The 21,286-nt window shown below is 42.2% G+C and overlaps 1 protein-coding gene across 2 annotated transcripts; it reads right to left on the bottom strand.

Annotated features, from left to right (window-relative positions):
• Positions 1-468: 468 nt before the first annotated feature.
• Positions 469-17,755, bottom strand: F11 (coagulation factor XI). Of its 2 annotated transcripts, XM_024562756.3 has the most exons (15): positions 17,408-17,754; positions 16,563-16,618; positions 14,541-14,703; positions 13,138-13,244; positions 12,314-12,473; positions 10,845-10,954; positions 9,757-9,916; positions 7,621-7,730; positions 7,310-7,472; positions 7,114-7,220; positions 4,150-4,318; positions 2,875-3,050; positions 2,232-2,327; positions 1,547-1,686; positions 469-1,332 (listed from the first exon to the last, which is right to left on the bottom strand). In XM_024562756.3, exons 2-15 carry the CDS (start codon positions 16,615-16,617, stop codon positions 1,171-1,173), a joined length of 1,878 nt encoding a protein of 625 aa, XP_024418524.3. In that variant the 5' UTR covers position 16,618; positions 17,408-17,754; the 3' UTR covers positions 469-1,170. The 2 variants fall into 2 exon arrangements, with proteins under 2 accessions (XP_024418524.3, XP_053772517.1); XM_053916542.1 differs by lacking the exon at positions 2,232-2,327 and having other exon boundaries at positions 17,408-17,755.
• Positions 17,756-21,286: the final 3,531 nt, after the last annotated feature.

The following is a 21,286-nucleotide window of genomic DNA, read 5'->3' as shown; positions in this document are numbered from 1 at the left end:
CACGTTTACAGATGTTACATACACTCGAATTTGTTTAAACGCATTATAAATTGAGTGCCTCCCGTCCAGATGCTACGGTATAAAACGTAGCAAAAAGAGGTTAACAGTGCCATCTTGTGGGGAAATGGAGAATTGAGATGAAAATATTTACAAGCTAATGTTTCTTTCTTTTTCCTCTAAAAAATCAGCATTCTATTCTGTTATAATGGGAGAGATAATACCTTATGTTACATGGTGTAACCAGGGGCAAGAGGCACAACAAGAAGTGAAACTCACAGTACAGCGGGCAGCAACAGCGGGCACGCCCAAGCGATGATGTTGTACTAGTCTCACTTGTGTTCCTTATTCTTGTTTATTTTTGTTTGTTTGTTTTTTCATTTTGATAATTTGATTTACTTGTTTCTGCTATATTTGCTAGTGCTAAAATGTAATGAAGTTTAAATAATTGCTTGACACAACAGCTCTGTTTTTCGTTTTTTTCTTTTTTCTTTTTTTAAATAAACTGTTTATTTATTTTTATTCAGTTACAATTGTCTGCATTTTCTCCCCATCCCTCCACCCCACCCCTTGTTCTTGTTAGTCAAAATGATATGGCTGCCGTCATTGACGATACCAGTCACTGGTGGTTGGGTTTCCGGAATTTGAGGCCTATGATATCCTTGTAACTGGCTGTTTGCTTAATTCTGGAATGTCTGCATCAATTCTTATCAGATAGAATTAAATGATAATGATATAAAATGATTATCTGTAGGGTCACACCCTCCCTGGAATTGTTTCAGAAGTTGCTTATGAAACCCCTACTTCATTTCAACGAACACGATTTCCAGACCCCGTACTAGAAGCTGCCATCCTTCAGTGCCTCTACTCAATTCTTTACGGGTCTATCTGGCTATATCTTTAATCTTCAAAAACGTCCCCTTATGCTATTTCTTTGTCTCCGCGAAATGTTGATCAAATAACAAGAGGCCAGAAAGAAACTGTGACCGCCATGGCACAGGGATTTTGAAAACGACTGCTTGTTTTCTTTTGGGATAGTCCTACAAACACCAAGCCTCTTCCATTTGTTACTGTCATGGGATTGTCCCCTGTGGAGGAAAATGGGGACCCAGTGTCTTCTTTGGGGAAACCAAAACCATCTTCCAGGGAGCCAAATGGCCCCTGGGAATGTGCTCACACTGCTTGAGTTTTTTCCAAAATCCAGTCCACGTGCTCGACCACGTTGGTGTAGACACCGGGGCGTCCCCTCTGAGCACAGCCGTCGCCCCAACTTGTGATGCCCACCAGATGCCAGACCTCGTTGTGTTTGCAGGACAGGGGGCCTCCCGAGTCTCCCTGCAACAAGGGGGAGAAAAGAGTAGGCACGCGGGTCAGTCTAGACGCTCCTCATTTCAAACACAGTTTGCTCCCAGCAATTTCACCTCAGATGCTGTGGTGGTCCTTTGATAAACTTCAGTGTAAGTAAAATGAATACATTGTATCCCCTGCTTTTTCAAATGCACTGGACATCCTAGCTGGAACGCATTCAGTGGGTTGAGAACAGGGTTACCTTACAAGCGTCCTTGCCTCCGTCTTGGTAGCCTGCACAAATCATCTTGTTGGTTATCCTGTGTCCTCCGTAGCGGGCCTGGCATTCTGTATTTGTCACTAAGGGGATCTTGACTTTCTGCAGAGTATTTTGTATTTTGTCTGTAAAACATTTTTGGTTTATTAGCGGAATAACTATATATTTAAATATAAACAAGTGTGTTTAAAATTAAAATTCTACCTTTATAAAAACCTAGAAAGAAAAAATACTGGGTCTACCACATAGGCCTTTTGCAATTACAGAGTGTGAAAAAGACCTTATTCTCACTACTGTACCATCTTGTTAATGCTAATTGAGTTAGAAAATTAATTAAGGTTCTAACTGAAATCACTACCAGGAGAAAATAATTGGATAATAGGCCAGAACCTTTACTGAAAAGTGCTAGGTTTCGCATTAAACTTCCCCCAAAAGAATTAGTCTCTACAAAGATGGTCATATTACAAATTTCCAGTCAAATGGACAGGGGGTATCCTCCTCATTTGGGGGATGTTGCCTTTCCATCTTTATCAGTACGCTTTCTGTAATAAATAACATTATTTTCCTTGCATTGGAGCTGTATGGCCTGACACAGCAGAAAAGGGTAGGGTTGACTTGCATTCGTTATCTGTGAAACGGACTACACAGAGAAATGCCATTTTCTTTTTACCTCTGAATTTCCTGTAGCCCCATCCAGTCGCCCAGCAATCAGTATATATGACGTCTCTATCTCCTTTGGAAGGTAGGCATATGGGTCGTTGAAAATCTAAATGTTACATATCAGACATGAAATGTATCTTCCTTCCCAGAAGACTTTTGTTTCTGTTTGCATTATTTAGTGTGCTCTCTATTTACTCATTTTTGCTCGATTGTCCTACATTTTCATCCCTCCTGTTCACAAAGTGCAGGATGAGGGAAGGAGAGACAAGCCATAGCTCCCCCCCCCACTGGGCCGAAGCCCCCACTGTTCATCACCCTAATGAGGTCTGTGACCCCGGGGCAAGTTGTGTTATTGCCCTGACCTGCAATCCTTTGTCGCTACGAGGAAGCTACAAATCATCTTGAACATCCCAATTGATGTATTATTAAAGTTGCCATCCTGGCATCTGAAGAAGCCTAGAGAAAACGTATCCTTTCACCCAAATAAGATTCGACGATGAGGAAAGAGCGTTGGTCTCAACACGCTGACGGACTAGCTCTGCAGGCGTTATATCAGCGCGCGGAGACTGCCGGGGTCAGGCATGGGTCTGCAGGGGCTAACCGAGATCTCAGGCCATCCTTGCAGATAACTTGCCGTTTAAAATCCTACATACCCGTGTAATTCATTGCTGTTTGCAGCTTCAGCAAGGCAATGTCATACCCGCTTTCTGCCGTTTTATACTGATCATGCATTATTATTTCTTGGACCCCAAAGAAAGACGTATCCTCTTTTATTTCCGATTGATTTAAAATGCCACCGTAGACACGCAACATTTTAGGTGACTCTATCCTACGGAGCAAACAATAGAAGAGAAAAAATTTCCTTTACCAGATAGCTCCCAAACATTTGAGTTATTTTGCTATTTAACTGGCTATTATTAACTATCTAACTTTTTTTTTTTTTTTTTTTTGCCAGTGATGAGCTTCTAAAGAAGTGATGGGCTGTGGAAAGAAGTGATTTCATGCTAAGATGTTTCAGTCACGTATTTATCATGATTTATTTATCAATAATTTATCATGACTCTCCAGTCACCTTATCGAGAAAGCCCTGGGTGAGCATGTATCTTATATTAAACATGCAAAAGTGAGTGAATTCTCTTTCCACCCTTCAACACACACACACACACACACACACCACAAAAACTTCTGGGTTTTGGTCTCAACCCTGCCATTGATTAGCGGGGACTGCGAGCAATTCACTTGGACTTTCTAGCACTCCATTTCTCCATAAGTAGAAGGTGAGGAAGACTACAGGCCTCAACTGTGTCTTGGAGTTCAAGTGTGAGTACGCGGCATATTGATACAACACACAGACAAGCGAAAGCACGAAACCTTGTCTGGAAACCACTCAGAGGGTACTGGGCTGCAAAGGAGTTTAGCCGGCCCCAATTCCCGGGATACATGGACTCTCCCAATGGAGATTTTACATTTGGTTGATGTGGAAATTGACCAAAGTAGGGAATGCAATTTGATAAACCCTTCCTTCTGCATCTGGAAATACGAGAGACAGAGGTGTGGGGGGGGAGAGAGAGAGAGAGAGAGAGAGAGAGAATGGGAAAGGGAAACTGAATCTAGTCCTGGACCCAATTCCAGGACAATGTGCAGAAGGTGGCATGTTCTTATGGGAAATTACAATAGCGCCCCTGGGGGTGTGCGTACATTCCAACGGGAATGTGGAATAGTCTGCAATCAAAGAACCACATTCCCACATCTGTTCTGCTGCTGGCAGACCATGAGTGGCTCTTCCTTTTTGTTTTTTTTCCACTAAAGATAGAAAATTAATTGAGCAAATAGGGTGATTTACATCTTGGAAATGTACTAAAAGGCCAGTGCTCGGTTTAGCAGATGTGTGAGCCTGGGGAACAAGTAAAGTCAGTCCCAGTACTGACCCGCTGAGACAGTGAGCGGCTGTTAATATCCACTGGTTTCCGATGATGGAGCCCCCACACAGGTGTCTCTGGACAGGTGAGGTGATGTGCAGAGTCACCTGCCACGGCCACTCACCACGAACAGACGCCGTTCCTCCCACAATTCTGGGCTTGATTTTGGTTGTACATGCTACAACACAAGGGTGGAAATGAGGAGCTTCCTACATCTTCGTTTTTCCATCAGGAGTTATATTCAGGCACAAAGGGAAGACACCTTCCCTCCATTCAATCAATAACCTATCATGACTTTGAAGAAACTTTACAATCAAGTCGGCAAAGCAAAACAGAAACCGTGAACGAGTCGTCTCGTAATTTCATGCCCCCAAAGCCTGTGTCATCTGGTGCTACGAGGCCATCTTATCATCCCTCAAATGATACCCCTGATTGTGCTCTTAAGTCAGTGGTTGTCAAGTGTGACCCCCAGATCAAGAATAGCTCCTGGAAATTTGTCAGAAATGCAAATTCTTGAGCCCCACCCGAGACCCAGTGAATCAGAAAGTCTAGTGGTGGAGCCAGTAATCTGAGTCGTAATCAGCTCTATTGAAGTTTGGGAGCCGCTGCTATTTAAAAAAAAAAAATTGAGCACCTCTCACTCTGTTTGAAGCCCATGCTCAGTTCCTCCCCACCCCCTTCCATTGAGCTGATCTTTGCTCCATCTCTCTTGTTCCACCTGCATCCAAACCTGGGCTGCTCTTCTGTTCGCCAGCTGCTTCTGATCTTTGGTCTTGTTGGCAATTAGGGGATCTTTGGTGTAAACTTTGATACCTTCCTGGGGCTCTGACTCAGAGTTCCCTCCCGTCCTTCTTTCCTGCTTGGCTGCCCCGAGCAGGATAGAGCATTCTGTGCCTACTTCCTGGGATTCTGAACACCAGAACCCACCTTCTCGGCTCGGGCCTCAGCCAAACCTGCCCCAGTGACCCAGAGAGAACGGGAGTGAGGTGCTCCTAGACAACATTATTCTAACTCTCAGTATGCATATGGATATTGCTTGGTTATCTTTTAAAGTGCAGATTCTGAATCGGTGTCTAGCACTAAACTGGGTTAAGAGATATTTCTTTTGATGGCAACTGTTCTGTGTTTCCAGAAAGTTTAGTTGTGTTCTAGACCAATGACATTATAAGACATAAACAGCTTAGATATTTCCCTCATATTAATAGGATACTATTTCATCTAATAGAGTGCAGCAAAACCTAATTATCTGGTTGCACTTCACTCAGAAGGCGAATTAAAAAGACATAAGATTTGATTTCCCCTTATCTTACGTTTTCTGCTCTAGCCTTCAATTACACCTGATACCTTCTGTAATGTCGATGGGCCAGAGTCCTTGAATTCGACAGAGAAGAACATAAGGGAGGAGGGTGGAGGATGGATTCTGCAATTTAAGGCCTCAGTGCCGGTTGCTATTTTGTAAACTATGTTGACATCACTAACAACAAAATTTGTTAAGTGTCTCTTTCAATGCTTAGTAGAACTAAGATGACAGAATTATTATAAATATACTCTCTTGTCTTAGGTAAACTTATTGTGAAGAAAACAAAGAATGTGGGAGATATAACTTATACGACTGACTTTGTTAGGAAGAGAGAGGCATCCAAAGATTCCCATCAGAGCCCCTGGGCGTTAAGTAATAGAATTCTAAAACATGCAGCTTTATGTAAACCATTAACAGAGGAGTTATAGGGGCTACAGCATTTTAAGGAGGAGGAGTGTGTGGTATATTTTTCCTGTTGGGGATCCCATTGCTTAGATCAGTGATTTTTTAACCATTGTGCTGCAAGAATTTCTAAAACATGCAGTACCTGACTATTTCATCAGGAGCGCTGACCTCTTTTCCCTTAGACTGTCAAATAAAAAAATGACAACAGCCAACACACAATAGTCATCAGGTGTAACTGAATCGAAATTATACCCATTTTTTGTCAGATTGGAAAAAATATATTTCTTAGCGTGCCACAGAATTTTAGTAATTAGTTTACGTGTGCCGTGAGATGAAAAAGTTGAAAATCACTGGCTTAGATGATTCTGTTTGCTTGCAAACCAACCCTTGCTTCTAGTCTCCAAATTTGCCACTGGGCTGGAAACACTGCTGATCTGATTTAATTTTTACATTGTAGGTCTTGTTTAATCCAGACCATCTTTTTACTTCCGCTCTACCATACGCACTGCACAGATAATAAGTTTTCACTGTAATTTTTGCCAGTACTCATAAGTATACAGACCTGAAAGAATGAAGGCCCCCACAAGGGACCTACTAGGGCAGGGGTGTCAAACTCATTTTCACCGGGGCCCACATCAGCCTCGCAGTTGCCTGCAAAGGGCCAAAATAATTTTAGGACTGTGTAAATGTAACTGCTCCTTACCTGTTAAGGAGTTGAAGTTATATTCAGCCCTTCAAAGGCAACTGCGAAGCTGATGTGGCTCCCCAGTGAAAATGAGTTTGATACCCCTGTACTAGGGGATTTCTTGAATAGATCCATTATTTTTTGAACATATGATGATTATTAATGTTTCAGTTAAAGATCAAGCAATGGCCAATGGAAAGAAAATGAGTAATTTGGTTAACCAAGATGCCGGTTGATATTTCAATGGCAAAGGATAATAAGAAATACAGTTGGTCTTGGCAACAAAAAATCAGGCATAAAAGTGTTGGCTGACCCTGGGTTGCACCATGAAATACCAGTCGTATAACTGTGTCAAGTTAAAACACGTATTCAGCGAGCACTAGGCAATGCAGCTCAGTCAGGCCCCTTACTCACCTTTGAAACATGGTCAGCCTGGGCGATAGAAGTGATAATAACAAAAAATGGCAAATTTGTGTTTTACTATTTTTTAATCCCTCTGTGGCTATTATTGACTCTCTTAGTCATGAGGTGAAGTATAAAATAGCGCCTTCAGATGTATTTTGTCAGGTGACGTCAAACTCACCATTGTCCATCTTACACAACCTTAACGTATATCCAGAGATGCCTCCTCTCCCGTGAAGTATTTTAGTTGGAGATCCGTTTGAAGAAAGTTTTAAGTAACATTGACCCCTGCAGGGTGGAAACAAAATGGTATAAACACGATGCACCTCTCGAAGAGACGGGACGGGAGCAACTACGTAACCCTTCTTGTGCCTTACATGCCTCCATTGCAAGACCCTTGAGACGGAGAATAGGTAAAAAATTGGCAGCGGATGGTGTTGGTGCACGCGTTCTGGCAGGCTTCATGCCCTCTCACGTCCAGAATGTCCAGTTCTTCTCCCAAGAAGTCGGTGTTTTGGTAAAACGAAGTATGGCAGAACACTGCACGTCAAATCACATATTGGTTATGAGACCCTAAACCTTGGCACCGCACACCCCCCCCAACCCTCCCCATCTTCCCCCCCCCCCCCCCGCCCCGTCTCCCCTGAATGAAGTGAGCTCACCCGGAGGAAGTGCTTCCCTGGTTTACCTGGGATGCTGTGCCTGCAGTTTTGCAGACTGAAACCCGAAAAAGCGTTGCTCTTTATAAAGCGTGCACTTGGTATACCGCTTTTGGATGTTTTCAGGAGACAAAGATTTCTAACAGAATAAAAGGGAAATATCAACATATCATATAAAACATACCAAAGAAAAATAACATTTTTTACAGCCCGTAGGTAAGTCGGTTCCCGTTGGCGTTTAATAGCCAAAATTTCCTGTGTTGAAAATACTCTTTCTAAATCATTGAGTCAGCCCCCAAAGGGCCATAGGTTAGAAGCAAATTTCAGAACCAAACCAGCTGTCTCCATAAGCATTTTTGGAGCTTGATCTATCATCAGTATTCCTAACATCTTCCTTCTTTATTTCCTTTCTCTCAACCCTCCCAGCCTGTCTGAAAGATGCAAGGATGTTCGTGCTTCCTAGAAATCGGCCACCCTGAGCTGCTGCAAACTTGGGCGTGCATGAATGAAACCATCGCAGGCTCCCAGCCAAGCAGCACCTTCTCGGAAGGGAGTGCCTGCCCCTAATTAGTGCAAAATTGCAGTTCAGCAAGGTGCTGTCCAAGAGAATTCTCTTCATTGATGCCATCTGATAACAATGGCCGCTAGCCACATGTGGCTGCTGAGCACTGGAAATGTGGCTAGGGCAGCTAAGAAAAGGAATAGTTTTCTTTAATTCGAATTAATTTAAATGTCAGTACACCCAGTCTTGACTTGTAGCACCCATGTTCCTCCGTCACCCTGTTTTGAGGGTAAATGGTGCTACTTCTCTCATAGGTATTGATTGGGAATTTTACAAAAGGAATAAAAAAGAACAGTGATTACACAGAATAACACATTACAAAGGCATCCTTTTCTGAAACTAATTATGTCTCAAGGCTTGATCAGTCCCGTGACGAGCTCACCAGTTTCACAGCTTTAATTACCAGCTGTGTACAGGGGACACCCAGACACGGGCCCAGCGCGTAAACGTCTCTTCTTAATTCCAGAATTGTCTTTCCAACTGCCAATCAACACTTCTCTTTGAACATCTGATAGAAACCTCTCTCCTCTCCGGAAATTGGCTCCTTGTGACACCCTCCACATCTGAGCCATTGGCATTTCCCTCCCTCCAATTCCTTGGGCCAGAAATCGTGAAGCTATTATTGACTCTCTTTCCTTCCTTGCGGCATCTAACCCATCAGCAAATCTTATTGGGTCTCCGTTGACAAGATACCCCAATTGGATTACTTCTCCATCTTTTCCACAGTGGTCAGAGGAGGGCAGGGTTTTTATCTGTTTAGTTCGATAATAGTAGCCCTATGTCTAGAATCGTGCCTGGTATCTAGTAGGCACCACGTACATTATACTAAATCCATTAAGTAAATGAAAGTAGAAGATATATTTTTGTGTGATAGACCTAGCACCTCTGAAACAACAGCCTCACTCCATGGAAAACCGGGCTTGGTGACCGGCAAGGAGCTCAGGGGCTTACCTTCTCTGGACTGCTCTCCCCAGAAAGGAGCAGCCCAGTCAAGCAAATGTGAAGGGCTCTGAGAACTCCAATTTTAATAATACACAGATTCCAGATTTTGAAGCAGACTTAATCTTCAGATTATTTTTAGTGAATCTTGTTCGTGAGGATCAACCACCCCAGCAAGTATCAAAGAAGTTCCTCGTGTTTCTTTATGGTTTCCCCTGTTAATGCCCACCAGCAGGGGAGAAAGTCTCAAACCTCCCTCCACCCCCATCCCCACTCCCCCGATGTAGGCCACCACTTCCATCTCTCTGCACTTTGGACTTGACACGTCACTGGTATCTCCAGCTCTTGCTGCTACAGGTTTCGTCAGACTAAATTGCCCTAGTGGCCGTCCTTGTCTTCCTCTTTCCATTCAGAACGAGGCCACTCTCCCTCTGGCAGAGGCAGAGCCGTCCGCCAGCAAAGGAACAGCAGGAATGCTCGGTAACACTGGGTTTGCGGGCGGTAGGGAGGGAGTGGGAAGGGAGGGGGGGAGTGAGGGATTCTCCTGTGCAACTGTTATCTGCCTTTAGGGACATTTCGATCGAATTGATGGTTACTCAGGATTTTTAATGGTGGATTTTGATCAGCTGTTTTTAAAAGGTAACACATTCCTTTCACTCCTTACCTTTCAGATTCCTTCGGCCACGCTTGGGAAAAGAAGGTAAAAAACAAACAGTTGGGATGGTGACTGCAAATGCTGCGGCAGACGAAGGCGTCTGGAGCGGTGACGCTGTCGACGTTGCTGTCGGCAAACAGGGTGCTGGGGAACATGTCCCGAATGCAGGCTGCACGACAGGACAACCCACGCTTAGGGAGCTCGACCCACCAAGAGGATCTGTAAAACCTCAGTCGTGGCGTTGGTAAAGTCCACGTAAAACAGTTTGTTGGGGTGAGGAAGAGATGGATAGATGAAACATAAAGGAGTTTCAGGGCTACTACAGGTTCTGTATGATGTGTAATGAGAAGTGCACGTCCTCCTACATTTGTCCAAACCCAGGGAACGTACAACCCCAAGACTGAGTCCTAATGTAAACCACGGTGTATCAGGCACGGGTGAAAAGCCCAAGGCCCGCGGGCCGAATCTGCCCCCGCCCCACCTTGTTTTATCCCGCCCGGCCGGCACCTTGTTTCTACCTGGTTGCACCGCCGAGCCCCTTGCCCCTAGTTAAGGACTAGTTACATTTACACAGTCCTAACATTACATTCCAGCCTCTGAAAGTAACCGCGAGGCTGATGTGGCCCCCGGTGAAAATGAATTTGACCCCCTGCTATAATGAGTCAATGCAGGTTGATCGATTGTAACAAATGTGCTGCTCCGCTGGGTGATGCTGATGATGGGGAGGCTGTGGCTATGTAGGGGTAGAAAATCCACGGGAAATCTCTATACCTTCCCTTCAATTTTGCTGTGAACCTAAAATGACACTAAAGAAATAAAGTCTTAATCATACTTTTTAAAAACTTTGTTTAGCTTAAAATCTTTTGAAACTGTTCTAATTGGGAAAACTAAAGTGATTATGTCCAACTTAAATTTCAGTATAAACTCTGACTATATGAGACAACATACAATTTTCACACAAAGAAGGCAAAATGCCATTGGGCCCATTTCCTCGGCGTACATAAATGGTACCCTAAGTTGGGCCCAGCATACATCACCATCAGCACCTCGTATTTAACAGGTAGGTCACCTCGTTACAGAAATAAGGGTTTATTTACCCAGTTTAGAGAGTGCGCAGGGTTTCAGGGAAAATCCAGACACCACGTGCTTGAGCTTCGTTATCCTGGTTGGTGTCCCCGTGTGGGTGTGCTTCAACAGACAAACGTTACTGAATAGAAACAGAAATGGAAAAACGTTTTGTTCTTCCCAAGGCAAGTAAGAGAAACCACGGATGAGAAGCACTTCCCACTTGGAGACCGCCAGAGCCACGGCAGAGGAAGGTCTCCGGAAAGCACCGATCTGCAGGATGCGCAGCTGGGCCCGAGTCCCCACCCTGCCGAGACCCGCTGGTGGTCCCGTGAATTTTGCCAACTCAGATTTTCATCTGTAAATTGACGACTGGGGAGGGGTGGACAGGAGGGATGTAGAGGTCAATGACTTCTCAGGTCCTTCTCAACTTCAGCATCTTACCTTTAAAAAAAAATGCCTGTAACTCCCAATATCCTGGCTTTTCGCATTGTGGTAAGTCTTGGGGGTAAAATGTGTAAAAATATGTAGTTTGAGGTGAACTAAAGACAAAAAAGGCTTGAAAATTAAGCATGAAAGTTTAATGATTAATTTGAGGGGTTGTTCTATTTTATGGTTGTTGCTTTTGAAATAAATCCTGATAGTTTTCTATTAATAAATAAATAGTTTTCTATTCATCATCTTTTATGAATGGAAAAAGCCGAATGTTAAAATCCAAATGTGAGTCATTTGAACTTACATATGTTTTCATTGAATTCCAGATAGCTGTAGTTTACTATACAAACTTAGAACATCTAAGTTATTCCTAAAGATAAGAGTTATGGCCCTGGCCTGCGTGGCTCAGCGGATGGAGTGCTGGCCTGTGAACCGAAAGGTTGCCGGCAGACACACACCCGGGTTGGGGGCCAGGTCCCCCTTTGGGGGTTGGGGCCGTGCAAGAGGCAAATGATCAGTGTGTCTCTCACACATCGATGTTTCCTCTCCCTCTCTTTCTCCCTCCCCTCCCCCTCTCTAAAAAATAAATAAATAAAATCTAAAAAATTATTTAAAAGTTATGATATGTTCCCCTAAATTTGTTTAAAAGACAATACAGATTAATCACTAGAGATCGGATCATTTTATATTCTTATACAATAGACTTATCCCTGGAATATTTCGAAATCCAGTATGGGGCAGCTTAAAACATTTCACATGGGCTTCCGCCCTGTTGTCGTAGGTAAGAAACTGTTATTCAGAGAGGGACAAGTAGGTTTTCGTTTTGTTTTGTTTTGTTATTTTATAGGGTCAGACTGCAGCACCCTTTAGGCTGGGAATGGAGCAAATAGTCAGGCGGCCAATTTTAACTGTTTCAAAATCGCCCATTTAAAAATGTAGCATTTTCCATGAAGAACTGTCTCTTAGAAGGAAAAAATAAAATTTTGGCATCAAGTGGAGGAAAGGCACTTCCAAGAGGCCCCGATTTGCATTCTGTCGGGTCCCCTGACTGCGCAGGCTCGCTCACCGGTGCTCCGGACTGGGGAACCACCTGGAGGCGAAGGTGAAAAAGTGGCAGTGCGTGTCGTTGGTGCACCGCTCCTGGCACTCGTGAGCGTCCTGGACGACAGAGCTGTCGTAGTTCATGCCCTTCATGTCCAGGTCCGCGTAAAGTTTTTTGTGGCAAGCTGGAAATAAAGCGGAAGATAGGGTTATCTCCCATACCCCAGGAGCCCCTGGGGGAGTTTTGCCCCTAGCAACCCTCCCTCCGGGTTTCCTCTTTGAACAGCTCACCCACTTCCCTCAGACGTCCTTCGTTTTTATTGGAATCTACCTAATTCCGACTCTCACGTGGAAACGGCAGAAGAATGCCCATGCCCTTCTTATATACTGACACAATATTAGAATCGTAAATTCTTGTTTCAATTTTCTGACCGGACCTCTCTTGTCTCCTTAACTCCAGCTGATTGGCTGATTCACTAATTAACTTATTCAGCTACCTCTATCACCATTAAGACAAGTACCATCTCAACACTTGCTTGCTTTGATTTGAATTAATATGTAGAATGAGGATTTTCCCATCAAACTTTCCCATCAAAGCTGGGAAGGAGGGAAAAATGCATGATGAATACTGATGTAATAAGACATGTCCTATGAGATCAGTTTCAGTAAACTGGAACGAGGCTTAGGGACATCCGTACATGCATGCTAATTTTTATTCTACGCTGAACGAAGTTCATTAGGAGACTTTACTTCTACATAGCAGAGTTTTCTTTTATAGCCACAAGACCAAACCTGACGTGATATACATCACAGTAACTAGTGTTTATGAATTCTCATAAGACCCCTTACCACTTATGTGGTGTGAGCATTGCTTGAAAGAATATCCAGAAACCGCTCCCATCATATTTACTCTTGGCAATGTTTCCGTAACGCTGTCTTTCAGGATGCAAGTAAACCTGTTTTTAAAAGAGAAATAAAATTTAAAAATATAACTGGGTGGAAATTTATGTTTTAAAATAAGGGGTCTTAAAAGTCAGCATGTAGAAATTCAAAGAGATGGAAAGAAACTACTTTATCTCATGCTAAAATAAATATTTTCTTAGCAAGACTGCAAGTTTGGTTTTTTCAGTCCAACATCCTCACATTTAAAAGATCGCATATGATAATACTCCTTCCCAACACAAAAGGTCATGGGCAAACCATGGCCTATAGTTCCAATGCAGCCCTCTTCCTGTGTTTGTATAGTCCGTGAGCTAAGAATGGTTTCCATATTTTAGTGGTTACATTTTAAATGATTATACGAGTACTTATATAATATCCATGATTTTGTCTCTGGACCAAATTCTATTCTCTGCCTTGTCAAAAACAAAAGATTGTCAGCTCGTGTTGTAGAGTCTAGAACAGTACATTTTATAACTTCAGGGTGCTTTGTAAATATCTATGAATGCAGCAATAATACACAAAAATGCTGATAAATTGAGAGTAAAGCTTTCTTTTTAATTTTCAAGTTCAACACGGAAACACAAGTGGTGAGTGGAACGTTCTCAAATTTTTAAATATGTGACTATAGAGACGAAGCCATCAAATGCAATTTGTGAATCTTGAAAAGATGTTGTTTCATAGCTATTAATTACTGATGGGGGGGCAATTCAGATAATATAAAGGGATTCTTTTAAAATTTGTAATGTATTTTGTGTAAGCTAATGAACGTTGACATATTTAAGGGTGAAGTGTTCTGACGTTTTCCAATCATTTCCGAATGTTAAACTGTACACAGTGTACATGGGTAAGACACAGATGTCAAACAGTCTCGCTGGCGACAGGGGATCATTGTATTCTCTCATTGTCGTATAAAATTTAATTTTTTTCTAATAAAGTTGTTGAGTGGAAAGTATCAATTTACATAATACCAAATATCAATAATCATTCAAAAAGCAAAGGGCAAAATGACTAAGAGGCATAAAAGCGAAGAGAAATAAGAAAGTATACCATGAATATCGGACCAGAAGGGAGGTTGGAAAGCCCCCCCCCCCCGAGAGTTATGTCTACTCCTCCCCAATCTACCTGAACCCCCTATTTTTTGTGATATTTGGTATTTCACTTGAAGGACAACGTAGATTTTGATTAACATAAGATATTGACATTAACATTAACATTTTGATTAACATTTCATAAAACAACAGATGGAGCTTTATTAGTAGGTCACTGTTGTATGCAATCTATTTCCTCTACAGAGATGTGCAAACACTTACCACTTAGCAGGATCTTCAGATGGTGATTCAGCCATAAAAGTGAAGAGCAAGCACCTCGGGTGATGGGTGCAGATTACCTGGCAGTGCTCGGCGCTGGGCGTGAAAACAGCAGCGACATCACCCCCTTGAAAGCTGGTGTCTTTGAACAGCTCAGTCACACATTCTGTGATGCAACGTGTGGGGTTTAGTGGGCACATATCTAATTAGGTAATCATCTCACAAAGTCGAGCAAAGGAGCTTTACTTAACAGGAAATACGCCTGAACTTGGAAGTCAGGGCAATCAAACTTATAGGTACGTAAGGTTATTGGAAGAGCAGCCTCAGAGAGAGAAATGGAGATGGGAATGGGGGTGGGCGGCAGTGGTCAGCGGAGAGCAATGGAGAAAAACATGGGAAAACTGTAACTGAACAAAAACAAAAGTAAAAGTAATGGTAAAATAAATGCATACTGTTGGGCTAAGTGTGGCGACATTTGTTTATGATATCTGTGTTCACGAGGTAGGAAGCCTGTGGTTGATCACAGCGCCCCTGGCAGGTTTTAGTGTTAAGATTACACTGACCTTATAAAACAGGCTGGAGAGTGTGACCGTGTCAACCTTCTCTCGTGTGTACGGTTAACATTTAACTGATTCCTGCAATAGTCTTTATTTTCTCTTCCTCCTAGTTTCTTTGTACTTCACTAGCTAATCTCTTACTATCTTCTTGAGCTGGATTCTTACATCGTGAAGTTTTACCCTTTCCCCATTCTCATGAATGCCTGTAGGTCTACACGTTTCCTCTCAGCGCTGGTTCAGCTATACCCCAAGCTTCGCTATGCCATATTTTCATTGCTATTCAATTCAACCTATTCTCTAATGTCCATCGGGATGTCTTTTTTGACCCATATGTATTTAAAAGCGTGTTACTTAATTTTTAAACATTTGGGGATTTTTCCAGTTGTCTTTTGTTTTTCAGATCAATTCCGTTGTGACCAGGTAACATGTTCTGCATAATTTTAATTCTTTCAAGTTTGTTGAGACTTGCCAGAGGGCCTTGTACATGGTCAGTGTTTATGAGGGTTCCGTGTGCGTGTGTAAAGAATGTATATGCATTTCTCTGCAGTTGTTGGGCCCAATGTTCGAACTATGTCCACTTAGTTATCACTGATGTATTCATCACTGACATAACAGTACTATTTTACAATGATTATAATAAAGAAATATAATAACCTGCATAAAAATCTTGTCACAAAGAAAAATGATATAATGAACTGTAGAATTTATTTTATTTTTTATTTAAGATTTTATTTTAAATCTCTTTGCTTAGATTTGCCATTTTTCACATATGCCAAAAAAAAGTTTACTCTGCATAAAATGCTAGCAACAGCAGCTGAAATTAACAGTAATATGCATTATCTTTATAATAAATGCTTAAGTTTTCATCCTAGATAAAGAATAAACATAAGGGCAAAAAATCCTTGTATTGACGTGTCCTTCTGACTATTGGTTAAGTAATTTGTAAACAAAGGTAGTGGATGCTATGTAAACTGGAGAATTAACAGCAGTAGTTAAATTATTGGAATGTATAAATTCTAATTACATGAATATTTGCAAAATATCTTTCAGTCCCAAATTGCATGTATGTGTGTCTATATGTGCCGCATTAAACTGACTGCTTAATGGGAAACAGACTAATCAATGCGGCAAATTAGACTTCTCTGTTTTAATATTGCTCTTAAATATCATTTAAACATGGGATATAAATTTAGATGTGAATAGAGGTGTAGATACGGATAGAAATATAGATGTAGACATAAATTCCTACCATTACGCACACCCTCACCTCCCTGCTTTGAAAGGCCCTGGAGCCTTCGGAGGGAAACAAATAAGACAATTTTATTCCCTGGAGGGGATCGTGTGAGATCCCCCCGTCTGGGGACCGTGCTGTGCTTTCTGTCTCTGGGCTCACGCCCTCTTGTTTTCTAACCTATAAGTCAGGAAAGACACTATTTCCAGTCCATACTTAAGATAAATCATTACTTACCACCAGAAACCGAAGCAGATAAAATAAAAGGTATCATTTGGTATAACAAAATCATCCTACAAAAAGAAAAATGTGCACAGTTTGAGCCTGAAATGTGAATTTCCAATGAGTTTGCTGGCATCAGGGTTTCCAGGGGATAGAGAGGGAGAGGAGGACGTCATCCAGTCGTGTTCACAGGGCTCCTATCAGAACGGTGAATTTTATCTCCCCCTAATCCTAGAACGTTCCTGTCATGGTTCTGAAGAACCCAGGCCTGACAAGGAGGGTGTTCCCCCACCCTCCCTCCCCTTCCCTTCTTCTCCTCTACTCCCAGCTCCCTAGTCTTCAAATACTTCTCATTGTCATCCCTTCCTTTGCCCGCCCCAATTTTCCCATTTTCATCTTCTCTTCCAATTATTTCCTCTCTCTCCATCTTTGAAGTCTCTCTGTATATCTAGCAAAGTAGATGATATTCTACTTAAGTTTTCTATTTTTAAAATTCTGTTGCAAGCAGATTACCAAGTTTCCTTGGACACCTCTAAATGTGCTTAGCCCTATGCAGCGCTGAACTAGGAAAAACTATCAGTGAGATAAATCAAGACTTCTGATTTTTTAATATTGCCCTTGACAATCTTTGTAATTTGTAACATACTCGTTATTGAGTATTATTACTTTTCTCTCATGTTGAATCTCCTCTCAAATTGGTTCTGGATATCAACAAAAAACTTCTGCAATGTTAAACCAGACAAATTTTCAAAATCAATCATTTCCTATTGCAAATTTTTTAAAACTCCTGTGGTAGAGAGAGGCACTTCAAGGAATAATTGCTTGATAGACATTACGAATAATAATTTTTGAAACCATACCTGAAAAACTGTTGTTGAATGAAATTCTTAATAAAAGTGTTTTTCTTCTTCCAGAATGGTCTTCATCCTCCTCTGAATGATTGTGTCCAGGTAATGTTCACTTAACTTAAATATTTACTTTTACAGGTTCCCAACGTTATGTAATATTGTCTCTTTGTACAGTGCGTCGGCAAAGGCTGTTAAAATCTATGTGTATCCCAAATACACTTTGGTAAAGTTGCTTGCTTTTTCAATACGTTCATTTTTTCCTCTTATTTTACTGTGGATTCAAACAAATGGCACACAGAGACAGCTGGGAAGCTCGAATTCACCTGTGTCCCTCGGCAGTCGGGAAAACTCACGTTTCGTGTGCCTGTACTTGCGCTCGCTGCGAAATGTCCACCGTTAATCATTAATGCAAGGCTAACTGGAGTCGCCCAGTCTAAAAAGAAAACAAGGACCATTCGTGGATGAAACTTCAGCCATTGGGGGTTGAGGTGGGGCACCCCACTGCCCAGCATGCAGTCTCCCTGGGTATAGAGTTACCTCCTCAGAGGCCTATGTGGATACCGCTAGCTCTGAGGGGGCAGGCTCTTTTATCCCACTTGCAAACACTAAAAGTCCAAATTAAATTTTAAAAAAACAACACACAAAATACGGGACTTTCATAGCTTTCTTTAGATCTCAGGGCACTCAAACACAAATGGAGCTCTTGGGAATGACAGGCCTAGCCTTGCAGGACAGGCCATCAAAAAAAAATAACAGGTCAGTCCCTTTTGTCCTGGAGGGCGCCTCCTTGTGGTGGACGTGTGGCAGGTCCTAGAGAGGAAAGCTTGCAAAATGCTTATCTGGGTCCCATCTATGAATTACATTCCTGTTAAGAGCCTTCCTGTTGCCTTTGAAAAAGGGCGAAGGGCTCTCTCCACCGCTTGCCAGTGTGTGTTCCCTGTTGCCAGATCTATTGGTTAGTTGGCTGGACACGCCAGTGGAGTAGCAGCCCCTCCATCACTGTGAGTCTGGGGGTCTGTGGCCAAGTGGCTTTATCCCTCTGGGCTTCAGTTTCCTCATTTACAACATTAGACATGAACTAGCCCTAAGGATTTGTATGTGGTCCCTGGCAACCTAAAAGAAATAAATTAAAAAAAATTTTTTTAACTGTTTGATTTAAATATATTTTAGGGAAAAATGTTCACGGTTCAGAGAAGGCTTCTAATTTCCTACAGAAAAACAAAATAAGCTCTGAGGTGTTTATAAATGGAGTCATGAGTTTTAAAAAATATTGTAAAGCTGAGGGGAGAAACAAAATTACACGTTTGCCCCTGTTGGAGACCTCACTGAAATTATAGGGACAATATGCTAATATGGGTGTGACCTTCTGAAAATGTCACCAATTTACTTAGAGCATTCCAATCCTTGGAGACCGAGAGACACGACCTCATTTTATCTCGATTGCAATAATGTCATTATCTAAATGGTTTCCAAATGCATGCAATACCCAGGCTTCGGTGACCAAATGCCTACCTAAAAACGATGACCCAAGATTAGAACCGCTTTCAAAACTCTTACAAAGGGCAATATGGGGCCGGGGGGAGAGAACTTACTGAAGGGGATAGTGGCAGCACAGTTGGCAAAGGTAAATTTGAAGCTTAGCCCCATATAAACTCATTTGAGACTTTCTGAGAAGACAGAAGCCAGCATATTGTTCCACAGGGCAGAAAGTTAAGGGGCATTTGAGCTTAGAAGAGGTCTTTACGGAAAATACCAAGTTACATATTGTGACATTCTGTCTGGAAGAGAGTTATTCAGATATTTTTATTTGATCTGTTGCCTTGTAAAGAGTCCTTAGCTGCTTTCTGGAGTTTCCAATTTAAAATCAAGTACATTCCAGCCACACAAAAAGCACATATTTATGATGCTCTGCTTGTTACGAAGCTCAACATGGACAGGCGAATTTATGCCAAGAGAGGTTTTCAGGGAAAACTGATATGTGAAATTATATAAGGTCCTTATATCCCAGTATTGTTTATCCATGAAACCCCATATCTACCTTCGACACCCAATAAGGAGACTGTAATGGTAACTCTCCACCCTATGGGACAAACAGGAAGACTCTAACGAGAGAAATACTTCACTGGGGAGCCAATAATAATCTCCTAAATGTGGTTTGGCAAGTTAGTTAAATCTCTAAACCCTTTCAAATAATACAAGGATTCCAAAGATATTTTTCTCTATTCAAATAAAGGTGAAATAAGAGTCTTAATTGCATAGAAATTCTTTGAGATTAAATAGATCTTCCTTTCAAACTGACAGATTTTTTTCAACTGATGCCATTGCTGTTGAGAATTCTGATGTTCATTACTCTTATCTAGAGGTAAAGGTATAAAGGACACATGGACAAAACCAAAGGGGGGGTAGGATCAAGGGTGGGAAGTGGGGATGGCTGGAGTGGAGGGGAGTAGTGGGGGGAAAATGGAGACAACTGTACTTGAACAACAATAAAAAATGTGAAAAAAGAAAAGATGACAACCAAAAAAAATAAAATAAAATAAAGGTAAAGGTTTCCCATCCCTGCCCCTCCCCCCAGTGAAATAAAATTCTCTTGAAGCCTAATGAAAATGGGGAATTACTAGACACGATCCGGGGGAGAATCCAGAATAAAGTCTACAGGGACCCAAAGGCAAGTCAGCAGTCAGGATCGCTGGTGGCCTCCAGCCCCCTGTCTGTGGTACAGGGAACCACACAGACTACTGCGGCTGGAGACCTCTCCTCTGTCCCGGCACGGTGAGCTTGTTTTCGGAGCTCCTTCTCTCTCAAGACTTGCTTTGAAAAAGCTCACAGCCTCCCATGTCCTATGACCCTTTCTTGCTGGCCCCCAAATATCCCCTTTTCATGATAAAGGGTTTTTTTTTCCATGATAAGGTTATAATCTTGACCTTAGATCAGACTTAGTCAACTAATAGTTAATTAGTAATAGCATTACTGGGCCAAATGATGCTTTGTTATGGGTACTATCTGTGCATTGTAACATGTTTAGCAACACACATGGCCTTTACTCAATAGGTGCTGGTAGTACCCACTCGCCAGGAAGTGCCAACCAAAAGTGCTCTAGACATTGCCAAATGTCCCCGGGGTGGGGTTAGGAGGCAAAACTGCCTCTGGTTGAGAAACACTGCCTTAGACAATATGGAAAATAACGAATGATTATTTTCTCTGGTTAGAAATGCCCCTGCCATCTTTTCTCCTTCTCATAGTATGAGGGCATCCGCTGGGTTAAGAATGCCAACCTTTGTCCTGGGTTCTGTACTTCCTGTGACCTTGAGCTAATCTTTTGATCTCTTGGATGCCTCCATTGCCTCATCTTTAGAATAAAGACGTTTTCATTCAGTAGGCGTTTACTCAATGCCTCTTGATAGGCAATCTGAAAGAGGGACTCCTTCAGAGCTGTCCACAGTTTGGTGAGCAGATAAACAGTAATTAAAATAAAAGTTTCAAATTCAAATTAGAGGTTTCCCAGGCCTCAGTGAGCAAAGAGACAGAGGTGGGAGCCCTTGGCTAACCTTGTATCAGATGTGACAGTGTGATGTCTTTCTCGCAGGCCCCCATGCTGTTGCCACAGGCCAAGAACAGCAGATACTGTCTGACGCCTCTGTCTTCTTATCCCTCTTACTCATGGGAGTGAAGTCATTCCAGCCCCCTGCCTTCCTAGCCTCTTACCCACTTCTTAATCCAAAAGGTTCTTACTGGGTGAAGGACTCCTCTGTTCACTCCTGTACATGAAGACATTTGAGCAACGAAGAGACCAGTTCAGTGCCAATGGCCTTGACCGACAGCTTTGAAACAATCATTCATACCCGATGAGGTCCACATTTCAAAATTCTTCTGCCAGTTCTGCGGCAAACA

Source organism: Desmodus rotundus, chromosome 13 (genome assembly GCF_022682495.2).
Source record: "Desmodus rotundus isolate HL8 chromosome 13, HLdesRot8A.1, whole genome shotgun sequence".
NCBI classification, from domain to species: Eukaryota; Metazoa; Chordata; class Mammalia; order Chiroptera; family Phyllostomidae; genus Desmodus; species Desmodus rotundus.
Note: the sequence above shows the minus strand (reverse complement) of the source record. Positions and strands in the feature narration are given on the sequence as shown.